At 39.9% G+C, this 21,217-nt stretch overlaps 1 protein-coding gene across 6 annotated transcripts in view; it reads right to left on the bottom strand.

Moving 5' to 3' along the window:
* IFT81 (intraflagellar transport 81) overlaps positions 1-21,217 on the bottom strand; it is a 170,160-nt gene that overhangs the window by 61,475 nt on the left and 87,468 nt on the right. For 3 of the 6 annotated variants that reach the window (XM_033097391.1, XM_033097393.1, XM_033097392.1), the window contains exons 3-9: positions 8,453-8,611; positions 7,791-7,894; positions 7,018-7,198; positions 4,812-4,901; positions 2,170-2,235; positions 1,749-1,859; positions 739-823 (exon numbers count right to left, since the gene is read on the bottom strand). In XM_033097391.1, coding sequence (XP_032953282.1) covers positions 739-823; positions 1,749-1,859; positions 2,170-2,235; positions 4,812-4,901; positions 7,018-7,198; positions 7,791-7,894; positions 8,453-8,596 — 781 coding nt within the window. In that variant the 5' untranslated portion in view covers positions 8,597-8,611. Of the gene's footprint in view, positions 1-738; positions 824-1,748; positions 1,860-2,169; positions 2,236-4,811; positions 4,902-7,017; positions 7,199-7,790; positions 7,895-8,452; positions 8,612-10,735; positions 10,759-10,928; positions 11,072-11,109; positions 11,216-21,217 lie in introns of those variants that run through there. The other 3 variants (XM_033097390.1, XM_033097394.1, XM_033097395.1) reach the window with 3 other exon arrangements.

Below are 21,217 nucleotides of genomic sequence, written 5' to 3'. Positions count from 1 at the left end.
GAGGGCTCCAACTGCTCTCTACATTCTCACCAACACTTGTGATTGTCTGTCTTCATTATTATAGCCATTCTGTATATTGTATTTTAAAGTCAATATTTCATAGACTACTACAGAAAAACGAATTAACTCTCTATAGCTGGGTATTCACAGTGGAGTATTTCTCCAATTCCAGTGGGAGCTTTGCACTGTTCTTCCACTTTATGTAGTCTCCCTTCCGATGAACAAAAACACTTTAAAAATGTCTGGGATGGATTTCGGTGTGTAATCTGGGCTAGCAAAACAATTTATTCTTTATGTAAAGCTAACGTGACAACAGAGCCAGGGATACTCATGTTATTTATTAGCACGACCCCAAATATGAAAAAGCACTCAGTTTTAAGGGTCCAGCATTTTATTCTTTTTTTTTTATAGCCCTGGCTCTTAAACGATGATTCACATTTCTTCCATCCATCTGTTTCTTAACATCCATCTTAAGTACGGCACACACTACAGAGCCCCCCTCTACAACAGTTTTCATTACCTTTCATTACCTTTCAGTCTCTGACAAAACACTGAACAGGAATTTAAAAACCCAGGTGAAAACTTAAGAATGTCTTCACTAGCTAGGAAATGGTGCTCTAAATGCTGAAATATCACTTGACCAAAATTCCCATTAGTTAATTGCTTTACGGAAGATGACTGATGTAAGCTAATGTAATATTCTCTGATCATCTACACCATCTATTAATTTCCACTTACTTTCAGGCTTTGCATCGGCAGCTGCATGGCGCATACTTTTCAGCTGGTTTTGTATTCTTTGCAGTCTCTGCACTGCATGAAATAGCTTTAAAATACAATTCGATCCATTACTTGCTTAGTCTATTAAAATCTAGCACTCATATAGACAAGCAATGAAAAATACAAGTTCCACACAATTCTTGTGATATAAAAGCAATACCTTTTCATGTAAAAAAAAAAATTTTTTTTCTTTAATGATTTGTTGAATTTAATGATCAAGGAAAAATACTTTGTCAAAGAAATATATGCACCAGGCTCTTATTATAAAATGGTTTTCTTAACTTTAAGGAATATAAGCATTCTCACAAATGATGTCTCAGAATCAGAAATTGATGCTAAGCAACCATTCCAGGCCCAGGCAATGCTGTAGTGGAACTACTATGACGCCAAGTCAAGTTCTAAGACAGCCAAACACCTAAACTGTCCATTTAGAAGGAAATGGAGACAATATGAACTATATTTTTAATGTATAAGTCTACTCAGTTTTAAAACAGACTGCTAACAAAATAAAAGTAATATTTTCTGGCCAAATTATTTTTTCCTTAAGGCAAAGTCTAAAAATATGGAATACAGGTGTTTTTGAGCCTTGTCATGGTTTGCTTATTTGCCACTGGAGTGAAGTGTAAAGGATCCTATGATCATTGGAATAGAAAGGATGTTCTCATAGCCCCAGAATCTCAGGACACCCTTGAGAGATTCTAGAATTTTTATCAACAGCAATGAATATTCTGTAATGTTGAAACAACATGAGTTAAGCATAGGCCAAAAGGATAGTCTACAGTTACATACGGAGTATAAAACCCAAAAGGTGGTATTGTTGCTGGTGGCACCACAAAATACTCTTAAAAAAGTTTTTCATTGTGTTCACAATGGGAAACATAAACTACAATTCTAAAATTCTTTCTTCACATTTGAATTACCAAAAGGAACTATTTCTTTCATCATGAGAATATAAACTCTTAGGTGGATACCTGATTCTTTTGTTCCTGTTTTTGTTGTGTAAGAAGTTCTTCTCTCTCTTTTTCAACTCGAAGTTGTCTTGCTATTTTAAGCATCTGTTGATGATTCTGAACTGTCTCCACCTACAGTGAGGAAATAAGTAGTACATGTTACTGTCAGGTTTAAGAAAGAAATCATCATGTCACGTGACTCAGACATCCACTTACCATTTCCTTTTGGTAAACCATACTCCCTAGAGATTCCAGTAAAGCTCCACACCCCAGCTCCTTAAAAACATTTTGGGCTACTGCCTAGGGAGATTCCCTTTCAGTGTTATTTGAGTTCATCCTCAGATGTACACCATGCCTTGCTTAATCTTTATTTGCATTCCTAAGTCTTTGCAAGTGCTTGGGACTTGGGGCCAAAGTCTTATAGTGCTAATTCTTGCCTTACCCTTTTCTTCAAACGTTCAACTCTCTTAATGAGCTGATCCTTTTCTTCCTCCATTGCACTGATATCCTAAAAAATGGTCAAGAAGACATGATAAGAAAAAGTATTTTTTGTAGAATTCAGATAAGAATTTTATGTAATTATGGATCTACCATTTTCATCACTTATAACCAGAGCATTAAGGAACAAAGGTCCTCATTTGGATGAAGGACATTTCTATTTCCCCAAGGGTTCTTTATGCATGGTAATTTATTTGGCAGGTTGGTGTTCATCAAGCAAAGCAATTAAAACAGGTTATAATGTAGCAAGGTAAAGTTGCCAGCCAGCACATTTGTGTTCTGATTCCAAATATGGGCACATGACTTTTCAAAAATCTTCTATAATGAAAAGTGTGTAGGTCTAAAAACATGAACAACAGCTGCTGACATCCCATCTGCTCTGTTAAGTACCAAACTATATATTCTGCCAATTTTCCATTAAAATTATTTTTAAGACTATGGTGTTTTCAAGACATAACTTTGTATCTGGTTTTGTCAATTAACCAATTCCCTTCTTAAAAATAAAGACTTCAGAAATAACCTACCTTCCTTTTAACCAGTTCCATAATATTTTCTGAAGAAATCAAACAAACAAAAGAATCCTTCCTAAACCTAAAAACTAATAGCCTAACTAGCACAGTAATACTAAAAAGGAAAACTATACATAGTAGTCAGTATTGATAGAATTTGGGGAAACAGGCATTCTTACTCACTACTGGTCTCATTGTATGAAAGAACAACATCAAAAGTCTTAAAATAAATGTGTATACCTTCTAGACCAGTATTCTGCCTCTGGGAATTTGTCCTAATAACATATCCACGAAAGGTCACTGAGTTGCTATAAGGATTCTCATAGATGCTAATTATATCTAAAATTTGGAAATGACCCAAATGTCTGAGGATTGTCAAATGGAACTATGGTATAATACAATGAAAGTCATTAAAAATTATGCAGAAGAATGTCTAATGACATGAGAAAAAGTCATAATATGACATTACTTGAAAGCAGCAGATTACAACATTTATATATAATACCAAGAAAAAGATTTAAATAGATTCATTAAAATGTCAATAGCAGTTATCACTAGAGCACGGAATTATAAGTGAAGTATTTTTTTTCTTTTCCTTTTTTTTTTTTTGATGTATTTTATTGGGGAATATTGGGGAACAGTGTGTTTCTCCAGGGCCCATCAGCTCCAACTTGTTCTCCTTCAATTTAGTTGTGGAGGGCGCAGCTCAGCTCCAAGCCCAGTCCCCATTTTCAATCTTTAGTTGCAGGGGGCACAGCCCACCATCCCATGTGCGAATCGAACCGGCAACCCTGTTGTTCAGAGCTCGAACTCTAACCAACTGAGCCATCTGGCCACCCCAAATATTTTCTACCTTTTACTTAATCATATTTTCTACAAAGAATATGTTCAAAAATATTTTCTTTGGTAATAATTAGTGAAATTAAAATTACAGACTCTATGTTATCATTTTTGATTACTCATATGACATAATAGAGAAACAGTAGATGGACATTTATCACTCTTCTTCCACACTATGTTATAAGCGTCTACTTACAGGTCTTTCCCCCCCACGAGATGTGAGTTCATCTTTCATTCCTAACACATTCAGCAAACTCTTACTGAGAACCTACCATTTGCAGGGCACTAGGATAGGCAATGGGAATATAGAGGTGAACAAGATAGAGAGACATGGTTCTTGGCCTCATAGGGCTTAAGTACAGTTGGGAAGACAGAAATTAAAGTAATTATAAGTATAATGAGTGTTATAAAACAAAAAGAACTGGGGGAACTAATCTATCTAGGGAATCAGGGAAGGCCTCCCTGCAGAAGCAACTCCCAGTGTTTCCTGATTGAGTTAGAAGGTAAAGATGGCACTGATGACTCAGGAATCATAAAAACACAACATCCATGAAAGTGAGAATCAGCAAATATTTGGGGAAAGAACTTACATGCCTGGTGAGAATGTAAAACATTTTTTGGAGAACACTAAGTATCATGCATCAAAAGTCCTAAAACTTTTCATGTGCGTTAAAAAAGTAATTCCATTTCTAGAAATGTATTCTAAGAAAATAATCATAGCAAAAAAAAAAAAATTAAAAAAACCAAGAAAAACAAAAATGGTTAAACTATCCATACTATGGAGTACTATTTAGTCACTAAAAATCATCATTTTGTAGAAAGATAACATTCCACCATACAATGATTTAAAAAGCAAAACACAAATAATCATGGATAGTGTGATCCCAAACACACACCACACACATGCATACATGCCTGACAGGATATACAACAAAATGTTAACAACTGGACAATTTTTTCCTCGTTGTTCTTTTCCCTACTTTTTATAATATATATCAGATATCTTTATCTATATCCATGGTAGTGGTCTATAGTACACAAGGACTCATTGTGAATTTACTCTGGCCTCATTAATTTCTTCAGTGAAGAACTAGCAAAAGTCCTACAAAACAAAACCTGTCTTTTGCTATCACTAAGTTTCCATATTGTCTTAAAACTCATACTGAATTAACTAAAAACAAAAATGATAAAGCTAATATTATTCAAATAAAAAAATATTGTATTTTCTTTTCTTTACCCTTCTTATTTCTGCTGTAGAAAATCCAGATGTCTTAAGTTGCTGACATTCTTTATGCAAAGCTTTAAAGGCTTCCATCAATTCTTCATACTAAAAGAACAAGTTAAAAGACTTATAAACTAATGACTAGATCCAGTAGACTTTTCTTCATCAAGTTATCTATTAACTTACAGTAATTACTTAAATCATTATAAAAACAGAATTAAAAATACATCTTTAAACATTTATATAGGACACAAAAAAAGTAGGTCTGTATAATCTGGTCACTAAATACTTCTCCCACTTCCTCTTTGGTTACTTTCCTACCTCACACTCTATATTCTAGCCACATTAATCTTTTAGTCCCTGGAATATTCCATGCTCTCCCCTCCCGTTTACACACACTATTCCCTCTGAGAATATTGTATGACTCTCTCATCCTGGATAACTCCTATTCATCCTTCAGGTCTCAGCGTAAATACCATTACCTTCACGGAAGGCTTTTCTAGCCCTATATCATGATATCAGACTAGATACAATGTAAAATTACAACTGTCTAATTACTTGTCTGTCTCCCTCCCTTAGACAGTGAGAGCTAGAAAGATAAGAATCATATTGATCATGTATACTTTTGTATCCCTGGGGCCTAGCACAGTGCATAACTCATATAAGTGTTCAATAAAAAAATAGATGAATGAATGGAAAAACAATCTCAACTCTTACCCAAAGTTTAAAAAAATAGTATTTTTTTTGTGGACAATGACAGGAAATTAATATTTGTCTTGACTGATCATATCCTACAAATCTATAAATCATTTTAAAATTCTTTATTCAGAGAGATAATCTTCATTTTTTTATTAGGGTCTTGGCTAAATGAGTGGCTAATGTGTAAGCCATTTTATATACAAACCTCAGATATACTTCAAGAACAAATATGTCTTTATTATCATTAATTCTTCCATTAATTAGCTGGGCATATTTAGTAAAAACTATTAATAAACTGCCTTCAGAGGAATTCGTTTTTATCAAATTTATTGTTGGAGGAGTATAGGGAGGAGAAAATATTTCGCATTTACACTTCCCTATTTCCTACATTATATAAAGCTTTCAAAGGTAGGGGCTGAGGTGGTCTCGTTCTGCTATATTTCTCCAATGGCATCTAATATAATATTTGATGTAATATTTGCATAAACCTTTCAACCCCAGAAATGTCTTAAGAGATCAATATTGGCTCTATTTTGAGTTACTGCCATGGCTACCCAAAATAACAAAATATATGGAAGAAAAAACATAGTTATTTTGATGCAATCCAAATTTTGAGCACAGACCATATAGAAGCAACTCTACAAAATCCTGGAGGTAAAAAGAAGATAATAAGGCATGATACTTGTTTTCATAGACTTAACAGTCTATTGGGAGAGAGAGACTGACAAACCACTCACAACTGGCACAAATCAGTCTAGGTACACATTATGGAATAAAAACGCAAAGTAATAAACGCAGGCACTTTTTCGTTTTTTTAAATCAAAATCCTTTGGAATCTGAGTCCTGAATCCTCTCTTTCCATAGTCTCTGATCAGCACTGTACTTTGAATCCCAGGACACAGGAGCCAGACCAGCCAGAATCCTTAGCAGTCATGAGCTTTAAGACCTTAAGGCCCAAACCCAGTATTACCCCCAAAATTCTAGTGAGGAAAGTGTACTGAATTTTCAAAATCCTGGCCGTTTCTCTACCTTCTGCCTGACTGGAAAGTCCTTTGAGATTGCAAGCCTAGCTTCTTTATCTATATACAATCTTTCTGGGGACTTATACATCCCAGTTTATCTGGGATAGTGTCAATTTATACCTTCTGTCCTGGTGTAATTGTCCTGACAGCCCGTTTCTCTCTGATTCGGGTGACAAATTGTACAGTCATGTAACTGATCAGCAAAGTACCTTGCAGTCCCACACCCAAGATCCTGTCTACCCATAATTCTTAAGTAATAGATTATCTTCAAATCCTAACTTCAAGGTTTCTTTTTTCTATCCACAAACCCCTATCACTGAATTGGTGCAAAGTCAATATATTGATACATGATTACAGTTGAACATTAGCTGATAACTGCTTTACTTTTTGGTGCTACCTAGAAACACAGAGACAGAAAATAGAGAGCAACACGTATTTGAACATGTGCACCTTGAAATCCATTACAGATAGTCTAAAAATAATATTTATATATTGACTACCTGTTTATTGGTATCAGCCACAGTTTCATCCTGAAGAAACTCATTGGGTACCTCAAGCTTTATTAAAAAACGGGCTAAATATGCTCTTTTCTTCAGTTCATTAGTCCTCTGAAGAAGCCAGTGGAGCACTGGGTAAATTACAGGTTTACTTCCAATCACCAGACCCTGACGAAAGGTACTCCTATGGAAAGAATACACATGCGCGTGCGCGCACACACACATACACACACACACACACACACACACACACACACAGAGGCTGATAAGTAAACTTTGAAAAGAAGTCGCATTTACTCAAAATCTGATATACAATATGCTGCTTGCTTTCCATGACTATTTTAAAAAGATAAAACCAAAGCTATTCTAAAATCAGTCTGTACATCAACAATAAACATAAAATTAAGCCTTTAACATATGTATCACTAGAATATATGGGAAGGTTGTGTTGGAATCATTAACCAGGAAAGTCAGCCTTAATACTTCACTTCATTGCCTGGACAGGTTTAAGTTACTGTTTTTATCTAGGATGGCTACAGATGATAAAATGTAATAGATTTGCCTGGCTTTCTTGATTAGGAGAACAAACCGACCCTCGTAAGACTTCTGCATGACAAAATAACACGAAAAGTTCAAGATTATTTTGAAAGTCAGTGGTGTTTAGAGGCCATTGATTTGGGGAGACCAGGAATTGCCAAGGAAGACTGACAACACCCTAGGAAGGTTTGGATAGTAGAGCATCGTTTTAAGAAAGCAACAAATGGTCAGATTCTTACATGTCCGTGGCATTTCCTGGAGGTTTATATTTAAGGATACCAAGAAGGTTCAACATCCGTTTGGCTGTCTGCTCTGGCATCTCTTCTCTGATATCAACAACTTGCTAACAAAGAAAAAAATTGAAAAAATAGGTTATTGCTATTATGTCTAACAAAGAACAATATTTAAACTCACAAAATTGTTCTGCTGAAGCATAACAGGCACAATGGTCTCTTCATAGAACAGATTAAGTATGGAGGTCCCCAAATTCCATTCGACGGTGCATACAAGTCGGATCAGGATTCATATTAAAAATGTCACGCTTAAAAGTTTCCAGTGGAAAACGGTAGACAAGAGACATGAGCTGACTTGCAATACAATAAAACCTTTTATAAAAGCATTTTCATTCCAGGACCCAATCTATGTATGTCTGGAAGTAGAGTCGCTAAGGTACAAGTAGGTAATGTAATTTTTGCACTAACGGAGCAAACTTAAAGATCATTTACTACTGCACTGCAAGCATAAGGCCTGTAAAACAAGACCTTATGAAAATAAGGCCTTGATGGTTAAATAATTTGCCATCAAATTACTTGGTTAAATAATGGTTAAATAAAAAATATTTAGAGGCAGAAACTGGTTTTCCTGCTACTTTTTTCATCACAAAGGAAGGAAAAACTCTTACCTTTGGGTCAATCTCAGCCAGAACGTCATTGAGAACTTGTAACAGTTGCATTGGCTCCAGGGAATCAAATGTGATTAAATTATAGTTCTTCCTAAAAGGCTCCTTATTGAGACTGTCCACAATGAATTTGATTTGATCACTCATAATTAGGTCTAGTAACTTAAAGAGTAAAAGTAGAGAAAAAAATGTTTCTTAATATTGACACCAAAATTCTGGAAAAAAACAATACTAAGTTTACAGGAAGTGAGCATGAAAAATATAGTCTACATAACATACAAAAGCTGTGACCAGGGTTATTTTGTTGAAAGAAATCAGAGTGTGAAGACTTTATTATGAATGCTATAATATATACTGTTAATATTTAATGTCAGATGTTTTTGTACATATATCTGGTGCAATAGTAATCACCTGAATTAACACAGACAAATGAATACTAAATCCCACTCCCATTAATATCTCTCCCATTCAGCTCCACAACTTCTACTCAGGAGGAAAAACTTGTTTGTAGATATGCTTCTGATTTTATTATTATTATTATTATTTTTTAGTAGTAGCCCATGTTTAAAAATTGGGAGATATTTTTACATGAAAATCCAGATTTCCACTGTCTCTTGAAAAATCAGATCTGGCAGCCCTAGGCCCACATTTTTGCATGGCCACACCCAGCGGAAGCTGAGTAGAGGCTACAAGCTTTATTTAACCTTTCACTTATTTTGTTTTGGTTTCCTCCACCAAGCACTTTCTACTCGTAGGCATAGACTCTGTCACCATTGAGGAAGTCAGGCCTATGTTAACTTTACCTTCAATAAGGTAACAGGCTCATGCTCCAGGTCCCCACCTCTCCCATTCCAAGTCATTTGTAGGTTTCTCATTGCCTACAAAATACAGTTCAAACTTCTTGGATTTTGAGACACTTCAAGATCTAGCTCGATTTAGCCCTTCCCAACTTTATTTCCAAATCGTTACTTTCCACCCTTTCAAACTTCAGCAGATTGAAATGGTCACGGCTCTCCAGCTGTTCCACCTCTGCCTTCAGTGAATGGTGTCTTCTCTGCCTAGAACTGTTCTTCCTTCTTCCCTCTCCAGTAGTGCAAATCCTAACCGTTTCTCAAGCTCTGCGATCCAAATGCATGTTCCTCCAGGAAATCTTTCTCAAGCTATCCCCCAGGTTCTGCATCAGAATAACAGCGCCTGCCCTTCAAGTTGACCACACTTTTCTATTTTGTACTAGTTACTTATGTCCATTTTCTTTTCTCTACTAAACTGTAAATTCCTTGAGGATATATCTGTGCCTAATTCCATCTTTGAATACACTGCATCTAAAATAGTGATTTCTTCTGCTAGACTCAATGAAGTTCATAGTATGCCCAAGGTGAAAAAACACACATAAGTGTTAAGTAGGTGAGCAGTGAGGACGATCATAACTTAAAAAAAAAATGGAGTACACCTGAAACTAATAAAAAAAAAAGGAATATCTGATTATTTAATTGCTGAAACAGGTTTACCAACGTTCCTAGTGTTTCCTGCATGCAGGTATCACTTGTTTAAGGTGGGAAAAAGTAGTAGAAATTGTGCAGGCAGGCAATTTTTTTAACTAGCAATTTTAAAAAATGAATTAAAAAATGAACTGGTAAAAAAAAAGAAAAAAAATTACTTCAATACTCCTTAATAGTTTTTAACCATGTTAGTTTTTATCCAAGGCATTAGTTGGGGCAGCATGCATATTGCTCTGAAATAGGTTTCTTAAATTCAGTGGTTGGAGATGGATATTAGAAAACATTAAAATGTAAAGACATTAACATTTCTCCATAACCATAAAATTATGAGTAAATGATAATTATTGTTAAAAAGTCAGAAACAGTAGAAAGGATAACCAATGCAGTTTATAAATTTGAAGTTTTTTTTAAGCTGTGAAGAGAAAACCTTTACATAAATTAAATTAAACCCCACATTAAAGTATTTGAAGTGAAAGTCCACGTCATAACCCTCATACACCTACATAATTTTTAGTGATTCTGAAATTTTATATATATATATATATCACATTTTTCCCTTTCAAAAAAACACATTGGAATAAGCGAGTAAAACGTTATCAAGGAGAGGACAAGAAACTAGTTGGGGTTCCCCCTGGTTGCCCACCAGAGATGGTCACCCATTAAGGACAAAGATGCACTGAACAGGTAGGCTGTCTATGCCCAATGGGCTCTGTGCTCTAAAATTAGCAAAAGCAATTACTCTCCTTCTTCCAGCGGAAAGTCGCCACACTAATTCACAAGCACTTACCCTCGTAAGAACCCGAGGGGGTGGGGTGGGGGAAGAATTAAAACCAGGACAAGCGTTTATCTGGCACAACTCGGGACAGAAACCACGCTGCCCTGGTCTCAGGCTGGCACGGCCGCTGGACCAGCACACTCGTAGGATTCCCAAAACTAGTGCCCCCGACCCCGGGGCCCAGGAGAGGAGATAGGGGGCCCACCTCTGACCCAGGGCAAGGCCTGGATCACGGTGAGGCGCCGCAGTGGCCGACCCCCGATGTGGGGCTTTAACTGCTGCGACCCCTTCCCTTGCGAGATGCTGCACTGGGAAGGGGAGGGGAAGGGCGGTCTCTCCTATTTCGAGGTTCGGAGAAATTTCCGACGGCGCGTTGGAGAAGTTACCTCAAATTCTCCTCACCGAACCACTTTCCCCCACCCCCAGGAGGTATCCGGGGTCTAGTAGGTTCCTAGAGACGAACTCCTTGGCAACGGTTGCTAGGCCGTGGCGTGCGTCACTTCCGGCAGGGAGGGCCGGCGCGTTTCCGGGGCCGGGGCAGGGGAGCGCGCGCCGCGGCCGAGGCCCTAGAGAGCGAAAGGCGGAGGGATGAGGGATGCCGGGCCCTAGTGCCGAGTGGGTTCCTCGGTTCTGAGCCACTGTGGGCAGCGTAGAGAATTTGGGGTTGTTACCGATAATAAACCTTTCCGAACGTTCTGCAGTTTGCGTTTACAGATGTTCATTAACCCAAGTTAAATGAGTCTACCCCTTCCTTCCTTCCCTTTTTTCCTCCCTGCCTTGCTTCCAAAAAGGACCAGCGGAATTTAGGTTTAGGAAGCATTTGGCCTGAGCTTCATATTTAGGTTTTTGATATAAGAATCTCCAAATTAGGTCAGACATAGGAATAACTGTAGTCTCTGGCAGGATTAAAAGAAGATACATTCATCATAGATTTCAGTTTCTTTGTCACATTACTGGGCCAAATAGTCTGTACTGGGAATTAAGTTTTTTAATTCCAGTCATTTTTTTAATAGGCTGAGAGCCTGGGAAAAAAAAAAAAGGAAATGCCTAAGGCTCCTTAGGGCTTCTAAGAGCCTCTTTTTAGGCACCTGCAGAAATGAATGAAGTCCTCCTTGCGCCTTCATGGAGATAACGTCCTATGAGGTAAGCAGAAGAAAGATCTTCTGCCCAGATCATAGATGAGGCCAGGAAGTCTACCCCCCCCACCCCCAAAGGACTAACTGGCTTGGGAGAGACCTTACTTGGTGAACGGTATTTTGAACCCCTCCCCCATTAAACTGGAGACCACTGAACTTTTGTGATGTCCAGTGGCAATGAAAAAATGAGAAAAAAAATGAAATTCCTCTCACCCTGAAAATTTAGTTGCTTCCTCAAACATCTTGGAAGAAACCAACTATAGATTTAGCATCAGACTTCTAACAAAACAAATTCCCCATTAGGCTTCTATATGCCTTGTACTGTGCTGGCTACTGGGGATGCAGTCAGGGGAGAGCAGGAATTGCTGGCCCCTGTCTTCTGGAGCTGACAGTCTAGTGCAGGGAGACAAGTGAATGGGCAACACCTAAGCAACTGCGATAAATATAAAAGGACCCAATGGGGGAGCCCAGAAGTTTATTTGGGGCTGAAAAGACCATACTATCAGGAGAGATTCCATCAGACAGAGTGATGTTTAAGGATCAGTAAAAACTAGCCAAACAGGAAAGGGAAGAGTTTATCAAGCAGAGGGAACAGAACACTCCAAGATGGGTCCATTGCTGGCTGCCTTCTGCCCATTGAACTATCAAGTGAAGACACTCTGCAGGGTGCTTGGAGAGAAACTGAGCGCAGTCCCAGCTCACAGATAGATACTCATGACCAGGAGGAGGCAACACTTAAAACCTTGACAAATTACATTACTCTGGGAGAAACAATAAGTTTCATACAAGGAGTTACACAATTAATTAATCCTACTGTGTGTGTTAGGACATTCTCCTGGCTGCCCGGATTTGAATCCTGGGTCTGCCATTGTGTGGCCTTACTTCTCTGAGCTTCGCTCATCTACAAAATATGACTATAATAAAACCTTCCTAAAAAGGGTTGATGTGAGGATTAAGTGAGTTGCTACAGGTAAAGCGACTAGAATAGTGTCTGATATTGGAAGAGCTAAAAACATTTAACCTTTCTTCCCCTCCTTTTTAAAAAAGGAGATGGTTAGATTTGCTCCTTCTATAGACTCTACAGATGTAGGCTATACAAAGATAATAATGGCTTATCTAGTAGTTTCTGGTTCCTCCTCTGCTTATTATTGCTGGTACTGAAACACATAACTGAAACATAACATTTCAGTTATGAGAATACAGTCCTGTGTAAATTCCAGTAAGCAATGGAATCCACTCTTTGCACTCAAACTTGAATGGGTTTTATGCTTAATGTGATTGCTCTGGAACATGGGAAAGAATGCAAAGCACGCTTCCTGAGATCCATATACTGAGAAGTTTATATTTCAACTTGAAGCAAAAAAGAGAGACATAGAGAGGCCTGCACATTGTTGGGTCCCTACCTATATTTAGGGCCCAAACACAGGCCAAAGGAAGACCTGTGTGGGGACAGAGCCAGGAGCTGAGACTCCACATGACACCCTGCATGACAACGGGCTACCAATCGATTCACTTAAGATAAAAAGACTCAATGAGATGTCCAAAAGCTTCTCAGCAAGTTTCACAACAGTGAGGGCATCGCTATCCCAAGTCAAGCCACCCACGTGAAGACTTTCGTTTTTCCTTAGATGCTATGTTGTCTTCCTTGCAAGCTTCCAAAGATTCCTCTTGGCTGAACTATATTTGACACTTTTAATAGGTGAAGGGAAGTCCCAGTCATATGAGACAGCCCTTTGGAAAGATTCCTACTTCTACCCTCTCTCTCCTTTTTGTTTAATAGACTTAAGATATAATCACTTGCATACAATTCATCCATTTAAAGTATACATTTCAGTTGCTTTTAGCATATTCACAAAGTTATGCAACCATCACCACTATCTAACCCCAGAACATTTTTATTACCCCAAGAAGAAACCCCGTTCCCTTTGGCCATCATCTCCCAGTTTGCAATAAAAACAAAATCATGCCACTTCCAGCCCTGACAACCACTAATCTGTTTTTCTTCTCTATGGATTTGCCTTTTCTGGACATTTCCTATAAATGGAATCATAAAATATGTGGCTCTTTGTGTCTGGCTTTTTTCACTTAGTACAATGTTTTCAAGATCCATCCATGTTGCAACGTGTGTCAGTACGTCATTCCTTTTTATGGCAGAATATTTCATTGTATGAATTTTTGTTCCTCCATTTATCGGTTGATGGAAATTTGGATTGTTCCCACTTTTGAACATAATGAACAATACTGCTATGAACTTTGGTGTCCATACCTCCACTCTCTTATGAGTAAAGCACTTCCATTGACTAAGTCAGGTGAGCAGGGTGTGTAGGAGTACATCGGGGATATGGGTAAGTGTGTGTGTGTATGGGGGGGGCGTCCATTCATTCTTGGGTTTGTGTTTTTGTTTCAATTGTTGTTAATTTGTGGTCTCTTGGGTGCTCATGGTTGTAGACTACGGGATCCAAGATGTGGATTCTTCAGCAGTTTTTGGTTGTAACAACAGACTGTTGTTGAAACCTACTCATCCTTTGTTACCAAAGCACTAAAATTCCCAATCCGCTTCTCACCAGAAGCCCTCTGATAAGAAAATGATGTTATGTAGACATGAACTTTAAATGTTCACCGGCCTCCGGTGGAGGAGAGGGTGGGAAGGGGTGTGAAGGAGGTGAAAGAGAAACCGGAAGCGGCCCCTTCCAACTCCCTTAATTTAATCTTGTAGATACTTGAAGGAACATACACATCTGTGAACCTCTGCTCTGGTTATTCTGAGGGAGGGAAAAAAAAAAATCACCGATGGTCAAGGGTATTTTTCAAGACTCAGTTTAATACAAGATAAAAATAAGGAGGGGTCATTATTTCATGCAATTGTGAAGTCCCAGGATATCACTACCTTCAGGTATGGCTTGATCTATGAGCTCAGATATGCTTTGACATTCTTTCTCCATCCATCTCGCTGTCTCTTATCCCCACTTTCCTCTGAATGGGCTATTAGTAGCAGGAGGCGTACATTTTTCCAGCCTAGCAACCTCAGTAAAAGTACAGTCTTTTCTTCAATAGTTCCAACAAATTCCCAGGGCTGACTTTCATTGCTCTGAAGTGTGTTAGACCATTCTCGAATCAATTGCTATACTTTGGTGGACACAGTAATAGACTGGGTGAGGGTGACTCCGGAAAAGGAAGGGCCAAATTCTGTTACCAGAGGTAGAGATGCTATGCAAACAGGAACAACAGATGTCCTCTACAGGTGGTCAGGGAAGGTGGTTGAATCTTAAAAGCTGGGAAAGCAAAACCAGAAGAGACAGAAATGAGCCTATACTTACTGTGGGGAGTATCTGTATCAATGTGAACTTTCTCCCCGATTTCCTAGCAACAAATTATCTTTCTTCAATTGTGGGCCAAAAGGTATCGTGGGATAACAGGAGTCCCTCTAGGTCCCCACAAAAACCTGAGGATGCTGTGAACATAATGTCTCCAGCCCCTTCACATTTCAGAACTTCCAAACAAGAACTTTCCTGTGCAGAGTACAGAGAAGCCAAGCCAATTTTCTGTTTTTGGTATTAAATTTAGACCTTTCATCCTGACCATGAGATATTTCTGGATTCTGCACGAGTATTCAGCGAATGCCAGTTTTCAAGATGCTATCCCATCTGGGGCTACTCTGCACGTTGCCCACTTTATCTCATTCTTTTAAAACTGGGAAAAATGACCCAGACACAGGAACAAATTCGGAAGTGGGTTATTCTGTTATCCATTAATTGTCATTTAATGCCTTAGCCATCTAGGTTACTTGGGAGATGAAAGAAACTAAATTTAAATGGAAACCGGAATTGAGTTTTGCAGATATCCCAAATTGTCTCTGCGCTGGCAATTTAATCTTGTGGGTATGTTTAGTAGCAGAGTGTGCTTTCCTAAAAGGTAAAAAAGATAAATAATATGTGAAATATTCAACTGAATGGATGACATGGCAGAGGTCTTATTTAATATGTGCCTGGTACTACATTTTTGTCAAATTGTATTTTTAATGGGTTTGTGAGATTAATGAGCAATGTCAAGGAGTCAAGATAATATGCAATTCATATTAATTCCTCAGTTATAAATATGGATTGGAAAATAGGAAGCACCTAACATGCTTACTGGGCTCAGATAATAATCCATATCATCACTTACTGAGTGCTTACTATATGTCAGGAACTTTGTTAAATACAACACATGTGTATCAGAATTTATTAAAATATTAATTTATGTGTGTACTCCTTCTGTTTTCCCTCCTCTTGAAACAATTTGCATTGTCTTGAGTTTTGCAGGTTGGAATCAGAAGCTGCACCTCCTGTTTTTATAAAAGTTTGAAGTCTTTGGAGGAGATTACACTGGTTGTCCTCAGTGGGGGAAAAAGAGAAAAGGGTTCCTTCTAAAGTAAGAAGAGAGAAGGGAGATGCTAAGAAGGGTCACAGATTGATCATTCCAGGGCAGCTCCCGGGAAGGGGGAAATACCCTTCAAGGAGGCCACACCATGAGTCTGGTGGTTTCCACTGTGGCCAAAGCTTTCCTTGTCCCAGGCCTGACATGGAAGCATTACTGCCATTGGATCTGAAAGGACCAGGCAGCCTGGGATGACGGGTGGGTGACTGAGCAGTCACCAAGATGGGCCATTGACAGAAGACTTCAAGTGACTCTCTAAAGCTTTCCCACTGCAACAAAGCCCAGGGACTTGGCACCCCCCAGGATGTGTATGAGGGGGAGATGCCAAATAATGACAGGATGGGGGCTCAGAGTTGGATTTCAGTTGATTTTAAAATCATATACTTCCTCTTGCAGATCTGAGTAGTGGACTGAAATGGATAACCTCTGTATCAGTCAGCGTCCTGGCAGGATAAAGATGGCACACTCCGGGCAATTGAAGAGAACTTAATAAAGGACTATTTATAAAAGTGTGGACCGGGTTTAGGGAAACCAACAAGGTTACCAGCCGTTGCTACCCTAAGCCTGAAGCAGCCGGAGAAGAGAACAGGCACCAGAAGCCCAACAGAGCAACTGTATGGAGAAGGCTGCCTAGTATGAGGAGCCGTTAGATACAGCCAGTCTGACTTCACATCCCTCCCACCCTCTGATCACCCAGATTGGCTTCCCATTAGCTAAATCCAGCAGGGTGCCAAAGGGGCAGGCAACCCCTTGAGGTCATCCATGTAGACTGGCCTCCCAGGGAAGGAAATGGCAGAATGGGGACCTGGAAGGGCAGACTGAATGAATTATGAATCGAATTATCTATTGAATTACAAAAATGATGAGCAACAAGACCTCGTGAGGTCAGCTGAACTACCCCCGTCTCCCAGCCACCCCGGCTCTCTAGCCAAGTTCTAAGCATCGCATGGAGTTAGGCCTAACTTCATTTCAGCACACTGCCGCCTCCCACATCATCTCATTCAAGCCTCACAACAATGCTGAAAGGGACAGTATTGCTTTTTCCCATCTTATAATTAAGGACATTGAGGCCGGGAGAGTTAGTAAAGGACCCAAAGTCACACAGCTAGTAGCTGGCTAAGTCGAGACTCAAACACAGGTCTGCCCAATCCCAAAGCCATTCAATCAAGCTCCTAAACTGGCTGAAACCTGGCTCAGCAGAGTCTGGATGAAAGACTGTAACAGACCTCTGAGGAAGGAAGCAAAGGGATTTTCTGTGCGGGATGGCCAGGGTTAATGCGCCGTTTGGCTCTGTCTGCCTACAAGGGCTTTGTCAAGGCAACTTCTCTTACCCATGGAGGCTAATGGTTCAAAACCCCGCAATCAAAGGGGGGGACAACGGAGAGAAAACACTTGGCCAATGATGGAAAAAAGTGTATTTTCATTTCAGATGCCTTTCAAGTTCTTTTTTTCCCAGCTGAGTGTTGGTATATTTATAGAATTCAGGGGGAGTATTTAAGGGTAATCAGCAGTGGAGCTGCATTTTGGGCTATCAGGAAGCTCCAGATCATGAAGGAAAAGGTTGATGGGAGGGGAAAAGAAAAGGCCAGGAGCAGTGGGGCATTCTCCTTCATGCTGCCAAGGCCTTTTCTCCCTCCTGGGCTGATGACGTCAAATCAAGATCTGTAAGAATGCTATAGATGGAATTATAGAATCAAAATGATGGACAAACAGATGAGGTGCTAAACAAATTATGGTGCAAACATACACCAAAATATTTTTCAGGCATAAAAAGAAATAAAGTACAGGTACATGTTACAACAAGGATGAACCTTGAAAACGTGAAGCTAAGTGAAAGAAGCCAGACATAAAAAGCTACATATTGTATGATTCCATTTACATGAAATGTCCAGAACAGGCAAATCTACAGAGACAAATGCAGATTGGTGGTTGCCAGGGGCTGGGAGGGGGTGGACAAGGAGGGGTGGAGAAGGTGGAGCAACTGCTTAGTGGGTACAGGATTTCCCTTCGGGGTGATGGAAATCTTCTGGAAATAGACAGAGGTGGTAGTTGTACAATATTGTGAGTGTACCACATGCCCATGAATTTTCCCTTTAAAAAGGCTAATTTTATATTATGTGACTCTCACGTCAATTAAAACAAACCGCACCAGTCAGGGCCTTGGGAGGTCAACCGTGCTCCCCAAGCCTTCCAAGCTGTCTTTGCTCTCTACAGCTGAGGTCACATGCGTGGCATGGCATAAGGCCTAATTTCATTCCAGGCTTCCCTTCTCTCTCTACTCCCCAACCACTGGCTTCCTTTCTGTTGCTCAATCACACCAAACCCATTCCAACCTCAAGACCTTTGCACTGCTGTTTCTTCTGCCTGGCTGTTCTTTCCTCAGATCTTCCCCAGCCTGGCACCCTCTCTTCATTCAGGTCTCAGCTCAAATGTTACTTCCTCAGGGAGACCTTTTCTGACCCATTTACTAAAGTAACCCACCTACCAGTCATCCTCCATCACCGTTTTTCAGACTGTTAGTAAGGGCCTATTAGTGGGTATTGAATTCAGTTTAAGAGGTCTTGATGAACATTATTTTAAAAAATGAAGTGGAATAAAAAATATCACACAGAATAAAGGTAAATACTTCTGTGTCGGAAATACACATATTTTTTTGCTGTGTAACAAACCAACTTTATTGGCCTAAAACAACACCTTTTCCCCCCACAAATCTGTGGGGTGACTGGGCTCAGTGGGCAGGTCTGTTCAACTTGGTATCTGCTGGGATCAATCACCATGTGTCTGAGTTCAGCTGGGAGCTCATCTGGAGCTAGAACATCCAACAGGGGCTTCTCTCCTTCCCCAGCTTCAGTGCTGGCTGCCGTTTCTCCCTCATGTGAACTCTCTCTTTCTGCTTGTGGTCTCTCATCATCCAGTGGTCTACCCTGAGCTTCCTTACCTGGCATTGAAGCACTGTTAAAAGATAAACTGAGGCATATTAAAATTTTTAAGAGTTTATTTCAGCAAAAAATTGATTACCAGCGGGCAGTGGCAAACCGGAAGTGGTTAGGAGTGCATTCCGCTGACGGGAGCCAAGGGAAAGACTTCTGTAGAGAAAAATGTGGAAGCAAAGAAATTATTTGATTGGCTATAGCTAAAAGCCTAGTTGGCTGTTTGTGATTGGTTGTCCTTTGTGTTTTGATTTTGTAACCTTGAGGCATTTATAGGCTTAGATTTTGGTTTGCTTACATAGGCTGCCATGGTGGTAGAACCACATCAGTCTAACGGCCTCCTTGTTTGATTAATTTAACAGTACCAAGAGCACAAAAGTGAAAGCCATCAAGCCTCTTAAAGCTGAGGCCCAGAACAAGGACAGCATCATTTTCATCACATCCTATTGGTCAAAGCAAGTCACAAGACCCACCCAGACTCAAAGAAAGGAGAACCAGACTCTACCTCTCCATCAGGGAGTGGGATGTGCATACCAGCTAAACTGTTGGTAGACATCTTTGCAGGCAATCCACCACAATTGTTTTGTGAAAGTTTTATTTCAGTTTCGTAAACATGCATGTGTGTTCCTTGGGTCACATAATAAACATTTCTTGCTGTGTGAGTCATAGTCCACAGGTTTGAAAAACACATTTCTTCCACATCCCTTTTAACATTTCTTCCATTGCAAGTTGAATACTCTCTGAATTTAATTTACTTGATTGTATACGTCCCCCGTTAGAATATAAGCTCCCTGAGGTCTGTCTCGTTCACTGCTCTATCCCCAGCACCTATCAGGGCTTTGGCACTTAATAGGTGCTTAATAAACATCTGCCATTGTTGAATAGATAATAACAGCTATCATTTATTTGGCGTTGTGCACTTAAAAGCATCTCATTTAATTTGTTCAACACATATTTGAACACCTAATGTGTGCCAGGCACTATTCTAGGTGCTGGTAAAACAACAGTGAACAGAACAGACAATAATCGCAGAGTTCACATTTCAATGTGATACTACAATAGTTATCAAGTAGATTTGTTACTATTTTGACAGATAAGGAAACAGAGTCAGAGAGGTCGGGCAACTTGCCCAAGGTCGCACAGCTAATAATTTCACCCTGACACCTGGCTCTTCTCCACTCTGCTGCAAATGTTGGGTTTTGCCCAGCATTGGGCCTAAGTGGTTACAGATCTCAGTTCCTGCCATTGCTTCTCTGACGCATCAAACTTGACTTTCTCAGAATCAGACACGGGCTAGTGAGATGAGGTGAGTTCCATGACCTCAGAGTCCCTGCCCACCCCCAGTCTGTTACCATAGCTCACACCTGGGGTGTTGCAGATTTGAGCCACAGGTCTCAGTCACCCCTACTGTCTTATCTGCATGTGACATCCCCAAGTGGCTGGGGCCTTGCAGGCCTGGCAAAGAATGCAGCCCGAACAAAAATAAACCTGCCACATTCCTTGGCAGCCCCCTGCCCCTTCCCGCTCTCTAGCCATCCATCCTCACAGCATAGCTTGCCAGGGAAGGCTGAAAGAGGGACAGCGGGGTGGAGGAAGCAAGTGCTGCTGCCGACCAACCCCGAGAAAGAGAGGGAGAGGGGAAGAGAGGAAGAGAGAGAGAGAGAGAGAAAGAGAGATCACCTTATATGGGAACGTGCACAGACAATGTGTGGCAATGGCTTAGAGGGCAGCAGAGGTCAGATACCAGACAGATGGAAGAAATTAAACATGGGACAGAGCGTGTTCCTGGGCCCTGCAAACAGCTCTTGTTTCGCAGCGAGTTTGCACAAAGCCTGGCCCCGTTTCCTTTTTTGCCTAAGCCGAGCGAGATGTGTGTCCTAAACTACAGGACTTTGAGCCAGGCCCCGGATTTTGGCTTGGCAGAGGTCTCAATCGCCTGAAGTCATTTCTTTGGTGAACAAAACTCCTCTTTGCAAATTAAAAGGAAAAGACTGGGCCTATTTCCCAAGAGT

Source organism: Rhinolophus ferrumequinum, chromosome 25, assembly GCF_004115265.2.
Source record: "Rhinolophus ferrumequinum isolate MPI-CBG mRhiFer1 chromosome 25, mRhiFer1_v1.p, whole genome shotgun sequence".
Classification (NCBI taxonomy): Eukaryota; Metazoa; Chordata; class Mammalia; order Chiroptera; family Rhinolophidae; genus Rhinolophus; species Rhinolophus ferrumequinum.
Note: the sequence above shows the minus strand (reverse complement) of the source record. Positions and strands in the feature narration are given on the sequence as shown.